This window comes from Carlito syrichta, unplaced genomic scaffold (assembly GCF_000164805.1).
Source record: "Carlito syrichta isolate Samal-C Ts95f unplaced genomic scaffold, Tarsius_syrichta-2.0.1 Scaffold304553, whole genome shotgun sequence".
NCBI classification, from domain to species: Eukaryota; Metazoa; Chordata; class Mammalia; order Primates; family Tarsiidae; genus Carlito; species Carlito syrichta.
Window position 1 is genome coordinate 303283 of NW_007248649.1, and position 12000 is coordinate 315282.

The 12000-nt window shown below is 43.6% G+C and overlaps 1 protein-coding gene across 1 annotated transcript in view; it reads right to left on the bottom strand.

Annotated features, from left to right (window-relative positions):
- Positions 1-12000, bottom strand: part of GATB (glutamyl-tRNA amidotransferase subunit B) — a 75678-nt gene that overhangs the window by 30053 nt on the left and 33625 nt on the right. Inside the window, exons 6-8 of the mRNA XM_008060165.1 lie at positions 4255-4368; positions 1891-1975; positions 1148-1192 (exon numbers count right to left, since the gene is read on the bottom strand). Coding sequence (XP_008058356.1) covers positions 1148-1192; positions 1891-1975; positions 4255-4368 — 244 coding nt within the window. The remainder of the gene's footprint in view (positions 1-1147; positions 1193-1890; positions 1976-4254; positions 4369-12000) is intronic.

Sequence of the window (12000 nt, forward strand, 5' to 3'; positions counted from 1 at the left end):
AATCCATGCTCAGTAGGAAAGCAGCACAAATAGAGGAGGAAACAACACTGAAGGACAAAGTGTTTTACTAATGAGGAGACCAAAGTACAGTGAAGCTAAATACCTTCTTCCAGGTCAGGTAGCTGAGCCCAGACCTCTTGTATTCCCTCCCACCACCCCATGGTCAAGATGCTTATTAATGCAAACATTTATCACAACAGCACAAGGGAAGGATAGGCAGTCACGGGTCACTACCAGGGAAGGGGGTGGGGACATAACAACACAAAGGATACCTAAACCAGAGGAGGTGAGGACCATCTGGAGGCCGAAACTTCACCTGCATGTAGATTACTTATGTACCTAATCCTGACATGTCCATCTTTATAATAAAATGAAGTTAAAAAAAAAAAATTTTGACTTTGATGGACACATGGCAGAAGTCTTTTGGGTTGAGGTTACTCTTAAGGGTTAAAGAGTTTCTTCTTTCCCACATAATGAGGCTAAACTTGATCCTCATTGACAGTAATAGCTACACTTTTATCTTTCTGCACTTTACAAAGGAAAGATGGGTTCATCCCAACAACTTTGTTGCTTAAAGCTTCAATCTTGGCAATCTGCTAAACACAATGCAAAAAACAAAAGGTTCAATTTATCTTAAGCCTATCCTTATTATTTGCTTGATTTGTGGGTCTCATATTAAGTCCAACTTGTTTAATTTAGCAATGTAATAACATCATCTGGACTTGAAGGAAACTGCCATTAACACATACACTTCTTTTTTCATTTCTTCTCAAGGAGCTTCAGTGTATTACTGAATTTGTCATTGAATGTACTGAATGTATTACTAAATTTGTTATTGCATGTAAGATCAGCCTGGGTCCCAACTTTAACTGCCATCCTCTTAGCTCGACTATACCAGCTTTGGCACAGAAGTGAGTGAACAAGTGTCTTTCAACAGTTGAATCTGTCAAAGAAGGCACTCTGAGGCTTCCAAATCAAAAAGATAGTACTACTTTCAGTATGCACGTAAAATAGGAAGCCTAGATTTTCCATCATGTAACAGTAACAACTGGTTCCTCAAAACTGTCCAGGATCGTATGTTGATCTTTAGATGGATTTCAAACACGTCCCTGTCCCCAAATATGGAATGGCATTTTGCTATAACTACCTGTAGTCCTGTTTTCCTTCCTTGTCTCTCATTGGCATGGTGCACCTATAAGAGTTAAATGAGAAAATATCAAACAAACATTGCATGCAACATTGACCAGCCTGAATGTCAAGGAGGGGTTTCTCCTACCAATAAGGGACCGAAGCAAATTCATGCTCTTCAGCCTTCTGTAGGAGACACATATGAATACATTTTAGGAATAATAATAAAGGAAAAAGAAATGTTTAGAATGATAATTTTTTAAAAAAGAAAAATTGCTTCAATGTTCAAAGTTTTTAGCCAGTTCAAAACGCTAAACTTTTGAGATTTCAGTATCTACTTAAAATAAAAAATTCTCAAAATTCTAAGTTAGAAAATTAGGGTCAAAATGACCTAAACAACAATTTAAAAAGCATCTCCACAACGAGGTCTTTGCTCTCTTCTACTTCTAGTGTACGCTGGGAGAGGTACAACAGATTATTTCAGGAAATGAAAATTACTGCTGAAGTAGGTAGGGTGAAAGAAAAAGAAGGGCCAGGACCTAAGACTAAGTAAGCCCTGATGGACAGTCTGGGTCAGTTCAAATATGCAGCCCTATGAGGTATATAATTTCCCTATAGGGTGCAGAATTTTTCTAATTTTACTAATGAGGAGACCAAAGTGCAGTGAAACTAAATACCTTCTTCCAGGTCAGGTAGCTGAGCCCAGACTCTTGTGTTCCCTCCCACCACCCTTGGTCAAGATGCTCATCAATGCAAACTCACCCCAGCTTGTAATCAAATGAGCGTGTTTCATTCAGAATTTCTCCTCCATTCTCAAGCTCATTGATCTGTCTCTGAATTTCATAGTCTAAGAAAAACACAGTAATTTAGTATCATATTTTGATTATACCTTTCATCCAATCAAGCAATAATTAGAAACTTTTCTTAACCTTTAAGTCAAAAAATAATCAAGAAGAAGAGTAATTATAATAATTCTACTCTTATGTGCTGTATTTTCTTCTCACGGCTCCCACAGAATGTTGGTGCTAGAAAGGGCCTTAGGAAGCCTGCTTCCTCAGTTTTTGAGACAACTCAGGTTTAGTGAGACTAAGCAACCCAGTACAGATCACATAACTTGGCAGAAGCAGGGCTGAGACCAATATCTAGGTCTAGGATTGTTTCCTATCAAGGGTTCTACTCTGGAATCCATGAATAGGCTTCCAGAGGGTCTGGTATCCCCCCAAATTATATACAAAATGCAGGTTGTGTGCATATGTACATTTCTGGGGGAAATGGTCCAGGATTTCATTATATTTTCGAAGGGATCTGTAAACCCAAATGATCAAGGACTACTGCTCCATGCCATGCTTCTTCATCACCAAGCAAGGCAGGCTGCGGGTATCACACAACCACAATTGCTGAGCTACTATATGAAAATAGCTGGAGTCTACCCCTTAGCATGCCACCCCACTGGGCACCACCTTCCCTTAGCCCAGTCCAAGCCCTTTCCCCTGAGCTGCTGAAACACAGCAACACTAAAATGTGTCTGCTTTTTGCTCCTCATCTCTTCCACTCCAATGCTCTCTTTTGGTTGACATGAGAGGATGGCTAAAAGGCCCAACGCAGGGAGAAAAAGGTGGTAGGAAAAAACCACAGGCTCGGAGAATTAAGCTCACGACAGTAAAGCTTGGTTCGTCCGGTCTGATCAGACCACAGGGAGAATTCTCTCTCAGACTGCTCCTCCAAAGAGGACTCCAAAGGACAAGAAAATGTTAGGGAAACACGCCAGGGGTCTCCTTCGTAACTCATTATGGATAAACCTGCCTAAAATCTCGTTGCTTGCTTTTTTTGGGTTATCATCACCACCTCTTAAAATAACAGGTCCCAGAAACTACCACCTACAAGGTGAATGGAACTTTCTTCCATTTGTTCCAGGCTTCCCTTCATAAACTTGGTTTATAAAGGTTTCCGTGACTCAAACCTTTCATGGCTTCAGAAACATGAACTGTGTCCCCTTTTAGAGACAGAAAGTTCACCATTTTAGTCTGTCTTCATGTGGGAGTCTTCCCATTACCTCCCCTCTCTCATAAGTTATCCCCTTGAGCATTTTAATTCTCTTTTTCCTGAAAATGTATAGACTCAGAATGTCTTCATTAAGGCTGGTTGATTCATTTCAGGTTCAGGATAATAAGGTTTAATACCAGACTAGAATAATCTTTTCTGTGTTGTTTCTAATACTTTTCTTTACAGGACCCAGGACTCTGCTAAACATTCTGACAACACGTTCAGCCATCCTGCTCTCTGTGCACTCTTGAAGGGATGCACTTTAAACTCTACCCCACCCTCCTTTTCTCTTCCTCTCTAGATATCTTTGGTTTTAAGAAATCTTTTCAGTCCTTTGAGATGTCCTCCTCTTGGATTCATAGTTACCAACTTCAATGGACTACCCCAGATGTTATCTTGCTAAGTTGTCTTCTATTTTAATTTTTATTCTACATTTGTCAGCAATGAAATATCCACAGGGTATGCCCCAACAAGACCAATACTTGACTGCACAGGCACATAATTTATCAGGTAAAAAGGATAAAAAGCAGAAAAACATACTGACCATCTAGTTTAAGCTATGGCAAATCTGAAATGAACAAACAGGACTTTAGAAAGTTCAGGCTGGTCAGAAAGAAAGTGGTAAATGGTAAAACACAGCCAAGACATTTTGTGGACTCTCCCATAAAGAGATAGAGGCTGTTTCCCCTCCCCTAAGTCTGCTTTGAATTCAATTGCTCTGAGTAGAATGTGCTGGAAGTGAGGCTGTGTGAGGACCCAAGGAGCTTTGAGGCGCCTGCCTTCATCTTCGCGAAACACTCCCGCTGCCACATTAAGAGAGCCTCGGTACACAAGTGCATGAAGAAAGACCACATGGATGCAGGAGCCTAGCAGGCATCCAGGACCACGGCCGCAACATATGACAGAGGCCACCTCAGACCTCGCTTCAGCTGACCTGCCAGTTTCCTACAGCCACCTGAGTGAAGAACCTCCCAATCCATAGAACTGTGAAAATGACAATGATTATTGTGCTATTCACTACATTTTTGGGCGGTTTGTTGCATAGCAAGAGTCAAATGTCATAAAGAAGGGCGGTGTATTCACCAATGGCTTTGGCCAGGAACCTGATGCTATTGAGATTCTTCACTTCCGTTCGAATGCCCAGAGGCTCCCCAGGGTGATGTACGGATACATTGGCATCCACTCTCAACTGGCCTTCTGCAGGGAGAAAGAAAAAATTACCCTTTAGAAATTATTATTATTTTTTTTTTGAGTTGGAGTCTCACTCTGTCGCCCAGACTGGAGTGCAGTGGCCGCTCCCGGCCACTGTAGCCTTGACCTGCTGGGCTCTGGCGATCCTTCCACCTCAGCCTTCCAAGTAGCCAGAAGTACAGGCATGCGCTACCACGCCCGGCTGATTTTTTGATTTATTGTAGAGATGAGGTCTCGCTGCCCAGGCGGGTCTCGAGCCTGCGGGTTCAGGCAATCCACTCACCTCAGTCTCCCAAAGGCGCGGGATTACAGGGATTACAGCCCAGCTTAGAAACTTCTTTTTTTAAAGGCAGAAGCATGTCAAGAAGTAAGCAGTGTCTAACTCTACTGGCTGTTCAGTTTCAGCAACCTAGCTTTAGAGGAGGCACAGCTGGTTCTCAAGCACTTGACTGGCGCTTCTGCCCACTTGAGAAGAGTTCTGGTCCTAAGGCATCTGGGGTGTGCCTGTACGCATGTGTGCATAGGGGTATGTGCACAGGTACACATACCGAAGAGAAGTTTTAGATATAACGCCTGGGAGGATCTCATTTCTTTTGTGCTAAATAAGAAAAACAACACTATTAAAATGGAGATTTACTCTGCTGTTTTATTCTGAAGTTTTTTTTCAAAGTGTCAGAGCTGGCTGGGGGAAGGCCTCAAAAATGATTACCTGATAACCCTACACTGCTCTCCAACAGGATGTGGATTTACCAGCGATTCCAGGAGATTTATATGAGAGTCCTTGAGAATTTACAGCTCAAGGGCGAGCACAGAGGACTGGGCTTTTCCCTTCCTCCTTCTTCCAGGTACTGTAATAATCTCTTGCTTCCACACACAAGAGTCAGAATCCTTCCTGATTGCTATAAGGATTTGCTACAGCAGAAAGACAGTGCTGTTATGGAGCAGGGGGTCTGTGGTAGAACTCACAGAGGGGTCACCCCATCCCAGGAGTACCTTCTTTGACTCTGAAAGCCCCTCAGCTTAGCAGCAACAACTTCTACAGAAGCAGGTAATATGTGGAGAGGACAAAAAGGCTCTTGAGGAAGAGAGAGAGGTAAAAACCCCAAGACAAACAGAGAGATGAAGATAAGAAATAATCACATTGGCACCCTACAAAGTAAAGCTCAAATCCTCTCTCCTCCAATTTCACTTACAATATTTAAAACAGAACAGAATGAGAGGATAAAATGCTGGATTTTCTTTTCCGAGGTAGGTTTTTAAATTAAAAAGTAATCTTCCAAACCTAAGTGTCTTGCTGGGCTGAGTACATTCATTTTCCAAGATTCCCCAGCAAAAGCATATTAAAATAATACAACAGTATAAATAAATTCCATGTCAAGAAAAGGAGACTCCTGGAGTGGTTCTCTGCCATTCGCCCAGTGCCGAGCTGCGGCCCACACCAAGCTAGAGACCGTGGGCCCTGCAGCTCACCTTTCTCTCCACTCACACCCTCAGGAAAGGGAGAGCTTGCCCACTGCATGGCTGCGACTGCCACTCACGCTGACAGTCAGGACGAAGACACCTGGCAGTTCAGAAGTGGCTCTAATGCTGACTTCTCAGCACTGTTACGGAAATTCTGTAGCCCCTTATTTTTAATCACCTTTTGGACAAGTTGCGCTTATGAATGTCAAGAAGTCCCAAGTATCCCTGAAACCTTTAGACTCTCGCTCTAGGGTCCCCTGCAGTCCTCTCCACTTCTGTTTTCTTTGTCCCTTATATCCAAACTGACAGCTAGATCCTATCAGGTCCCTTCAAATCCCCTTGCATCTGTCACTTCATTCCATTTCACTGCACTACCCTCGCCCAGAGATCTCAGCACTTCAGGCCTAGCTCCAGGGATTGCATCCTGACTCAAGACTCAGCAATGCCTTCTGTCCTGTCACCAGCAATGTGGCTGTGACTCTCATCCTGCCACAATATGGTTTTCATCATTGCTGTTGTTCACTCAAGCACACAAGCAGCTCCCACTGGCTCATGGTCTCCTCTGCTCGGTATTTAAGAGACTTTATCTGGTCTCAGCTGACACCACCTGTATTTTCCCATGACGCCTTCCAGGAGAAAGTTCCCCTCCAATCCAGAGCAGATTCCTGCTTACAATCCCAGTCATCTCCACTGGCATGTTTTCTTTATCAGTGCTACTGTCTCTCTCCTCAAACTCTTCTCATTCTTTAAGGACCCACTTAAGTATTACCACCTTCCCCTAGAAAACCTCACCCTCATCAATTAAGCTGGTCTTTGTTGGTGGGTCCTCTGAACTATCAGAATATTCCCAATCTACACTACAGAATTTAGTGCATGACTATAGCCTATTCTGAATTAGACTTTTTTTTTGAGACAGGGTCTTATTCTGTTGTCAAGGCTGGAGTGCAATGGCACAATCATGGCTCGCCACAGCCATGACCTTCTGGGCTCAGGCCTCCTGGATTCAGGCCATCCTTCAGTCTCCCAAGTAGCTAGACTATAGGCACACACCACCACACCAGACTAGTGTTTTTATTTTTGTAAAGATGGGGTGTTGCTATGTTGCCCAAGCTCGTCTTGAACTCTTGTTCTCAAGTAACCCTCCCCAAAGTGCTGGGGTAGAGGAGTGAGCCATCATGCGAGCCAGCCTTATCTTTAAGATCAGAATGGAAGTCCCCTGAGGGCTGGGCCAGGTTTTGATTCACTCTTACCTTCCCAGGGGCATCACTCTTTAGTTATCCCTTCTCTCTCACAACCATCACACATCTCTTTCTCAGCATTCCCTCTGATATATACATATGAAGCAATATTTCTTATTAAAAACACAAACAAAAACCCAAAAACCTATTCCCTAGAACCCAATTCTCACTCCCTCCGTCATTCAGCTATCGCTTTTCTAGTTTCCTTTTCAGTGAAGCCTCTTAAGCAAGTTTTGTTTCCTTGTTGCACACACCGTCTCCACTCTCTCCCCTCCCATTTACTGCTAAACCCACTTCAGCCTGGCTTCTGTCCCCACCTCTCTGAAAATGCTCCTGTCAGAGTCACCAGCAACCTCCTGGCTGCCAAATTCAATTGACACAGGGCACTTGTTTTCACCTTACTTGACAACTCAGTAGCATGTGACATACAACCAATCCTTCCTTCATGAAATCTCTTCCTAGCTCAGCTTTCTTGGTCTTCCTCCTACCTCCTTGTTTCCATCTCACTTGCTGGTACCTCCTTTCCTATCCAAACCAGGACGCCCTCTTTACCCTCTGTGTAGTACACAGTTTAAAACCAACGAAGTACTCATGACACCCACATTCTCTTTTCAGCCCAAACCTCCCCAAGCTCCACACTTCTTACCTCCAGTATCCATCTGACACCTCCACCTGGAGATACTACAGACAACTCCGTTTCCAAAACTAAATCCTGACTTGCCCCTTTACAAACACATTCTCGTCCTCATCTTCCAATTTCATTTAGCAGCATCACCACCCAGCTCCTTGAGCTTCCTTGAAGGCATACTTGTTTTCTTCCTGTCTCTTACCATTCACACCAACCTGTTAACAAATCCTGCCATTTCTAAGACCTATCTTGAATCTACCCATCTCTCCATCTTCACTGCTACCAGTGCTGTCCAAAACAACATCATCTTCCATCTGAACTGCTGCAAAAGCGCCTTAGCTGGTCTCCTGACTTCCACTCTTATCCTTCCAAAATCCACTTCCCACAAAGCAGTTTTCTAAAACAATCAGATGGTGCCATTCCCTTGCTTAAAAACCATTCAAGGCTTTCCACTGTACTTAGACTGAAACCTCAGCCACCATCTACAATCTAAGCTACCCCTTGCCACCATCTACAATCTAATCTACCCCTTGCCTGCCTTTACGCTTTGCTCTGAGGCCACAGGCTTTCCCCATGTGACCTGCAGTGACCTCACTCATCTCAGGACATGTTCCAGTTCTTGTTCATCTCAGGGCCTTTGCCTTAGCTGTTTCCTGGATCATTCTTCTGGTTTTAAATAAATATCACTTCCTCTGAGGGGCCTGAAAAAATAACATTACCTTCCAAAGCTATTTTGTATCATGGCATCCCATTTATTTCCTTGAAGCCCTTGTCACTATAATGATTTTGTTTTACTGGTTAATGTATTTGCCACCCTCATGGATATAAGCTCTACGTGGCAGGAACAAAGTCGTTTTCAGAACCCAGAGCAGGGTCAGGCACATGGCGATTGTTCAATAAATTACACCTTGTTGGACAATGAATGCCAAAACTCAGGTATTGTCCCGAGCAGTGAGTAAGCAGACTGGTTTCTGGCTCACAGTGGGTTCCCGATAAGTTCTAAAACTCTCTCTGAATAGGACTAATCTACAGCTGGAATCATCTGAAAGGCCCATTAAGCTCAAAGGGAAACTTCCAAAGTATGCTGAGCTCTATCCAACCAAACCTCAATACTTGAGAGGCAACTTTTTTTGAACTCAGGGAACCATGAATTGGACCTCACCTGCTTTTTAAAAATGAAAGCGTCCTTCACAATTTAGAATTCTAATTTGGAAGAGGAATAAAAGCATGAATTTCAGTCTCTCCCGGAGAAGACCACACTACATAAATATCTGAGAGAAATCACTTAGCATCCTGCAGTGTTAAAAGAGCATTCGCTAGCCTGGATTCAAATGCAGTATTGAACATTAACAAAAGACATCCTATCCAGTGAAGACAAAATACCTTTTAAGCAAATTAAGTTCAACTGCCTTGAGTGCACAGAAGCCTCACCAGTGAGGTTTACTTCAATGCATTCTGCACCATGGAGGGAGAGTCGTTTGCACACCATGAGAATGTTACCGAGCTCAATTTCTAGCTTCTAGAAGTAGAGATTTGTAACAACACAACTAAAATACTACACCACTGAGCACAGTGATATAGTGCAGTTACCTATTTTTCTCTAAAACACATTCACACAACAGAAATATAACATCAGGACAGAAAACTGTTTCTGCAAACAGCAGGAGCCTGAGGATATGGTGGGAAGGTCTGGTAAGTGATCTTGTTTCGATGGCTGACTGTTCTCCAAAAGTGAAACAACAAGGTTTGACCAAAACAATGTGAGCAAATTCTACTGGACACATTTTGCAAAGCTTATTCACTCAGATGCGTGGTGATTCCACAAAAGTCCTACTACTTATTATTGCTAATAAAAGCACGCAACGTTTACCAGCACAGGCTATCACCAGGCTGTGAGATGAGTTTTATATACATTATCATATTCATTCTCACAATATAGCTTTAATGACAAAGCCAGTGAGATATCCCCGAGGCATTACAAACTTAATACGTCATAAATGGAATTCCAGATTTTCTCCCACAGTCCTTCCCCTCATCCAGCTGCCCCGTCTCTGACGACCTTGATGCCTTCCTTTCCTCCTTGGTGTCTTCTTTTCCCTTTCCATACACAATTATCTGGGGGCTCGTTTTATAAGTGTGGAAAGTGAGGCTCAGAGAAGTCAAGTAACCTGCCTGGGCTCCTGCTCCTAGAAGCCATGGATTCTAGGATTGCAACCCACATCTGGACTACAGAGCCCTCAGCACCCATGCCCTGCAATACTGCCTAAGTCGGAATTTGTAGCAGTCATGACACTGCTGTGGCTGCCACTAGGAAGCAGTATGATGCTGTGCTCAGAAAAAGGACTCCTGGAGTCAGACACACCCGGGCTCAAGTCCCAGCTCTGTCATTTTATGTGGCTCTTGAGCAAATAACCCAACCTGTCTAAGCCTCAGTTTCCTCACCTGTACAACAGGTATAATACTACCTCTCAGGAAGACCATGAAGTTTAAATGGGATGATAAATTAATTTTAAAATGCTCAGTGAACTGATGAGCACATATTAAATGTTCCACTGGTAGATATTAGTATCACTGAAACCCTTGGGATATCTGCTTCTGGCCATATTCAACTCAACCAACTGCTCTGAGGATCTCCTCAGCAGAGGAAAAATACTGTCCCCAGAGGAGGAAATGACTTGGAACCTGGGCTGAGCTGGGCCATGCTCATTAGCAAAACTATCAGGAACTCACTGAATCACAGCCTGGAACAATTTAGGTTTCATTCTAAAAGCACCCTGAATATTCACTAGTCTTTAGCCCACCTCTTCAAGGTGGCCCTCAGCTCCCAGGCTGCAGGTTCCAATGTTCACACAGTGGTTCCATGGGGGTGGGATAGAGGGATAAGCAAAGAAGATGGGGTTGACAAAATGCTCACAGCACCAAGAAGCTGGCCCCTAGTAGGCTCTAGGCAAACCTCAGCTCCCACAGTACTTTAGAACCAGAGCCCCTGGGCTGCTATGCTAGAGGCTGTTGGATTTGTATTTAAAAGAAACAAAAAGTGTCACAACAAATGAGATTTAATGAACACTCTCAGCTGTCACTGATGGATGATGGTTTATCTCTTGGCAAGGACCCAGATGGGAATATTTCTCAGCAAACAGGTGGCCTATTTATTATCCCACAGGGTTGGTAGGAATCACAGTTATTTTGAAGAAGAATAGGATAATAAAAACTTTCTTAAAGCAATACAGAATCAACACTTGGAGCATAAATGGATAACCATCCAGCCTGCCCATCTTTCATTTATGCTCTGTGAATAAGAAAAGCAGCAAGGGCGATAAATCTAACATGGAGAATCCTCTGACTCTGAAATAGAGTGTCAATTCTACAAAGCAAACTTGTGTAGGGGCTAACCTTCATGCCACTCCATTTCATGGGGCTGTTTTTTCAATCTTCAGCTTGAAGACAGTAATAAGCAAGATCTGTCTTCAGTTCTACTTGTATACTAGGGCTCTGATGTTACAATTTGTTGCAATGTAACAAATGTGGCATTACAAATCCAGAAGTCCCTTTGCAACATGCAAATACATTATGTGACACACTAAGGTTGGTAAACAGTATTATGAACTGGCAGGGAGATGAACATCATCATGGATGGCATTTCCTAGGCACCCACTGTGACCACTGTACCATGCTATGGAAAATGCAATTGCATATTCACAACCTATATTCTGCCCCTATCCCAGCAGGGAGGGCTCCAAGGATGGCAGAAGTTTTTAAAAGGCCCTGAGACAGAGGATAGGGGAAAACTATGGGAAAGACTAGTCTCCGGGGATTTTGTTTTGTTTTGCTTTTTGGTTTTTGGTTTTTTTTTTGAGTTGGAGTCTCACTCTGTCGCCCAGACTGCAGTGCAGTGGCCGTCCCGGCCACCGCAGCCTCAACCTGCTGGGCTCCGGCGATCCTTCCGCCTCAGCCTTCCAAGTAGCCGGAATTACAGGCATGCGCTACCACGCCCGGCTGATTTTTTGATTTATTGTAGAGATGAGGTCTCGCTGCCAGGGCGGGTCTCGAACCCGCGGGCTCAGGCAATCCACTCACCTCAGCCTCCCAAAGGTGCGGGATTACAGGCTGAGCCACCGAGCCCGGCTTCTCCAGGGATTTAATGGAAGGCAGAGCAGCACAAGGCCAGGGCCAAGGGAGCAGAGCCAGGAAGAAATCGCATTTGACCAAAATTGTGATCTTGACATCCAATTTGCTGACACTTAAATGTATAGTTTGCTTGGTCCCAAGGGTGTGTTTCTTTTGTTTGCTTTAGTTTCCTACTATATTTCT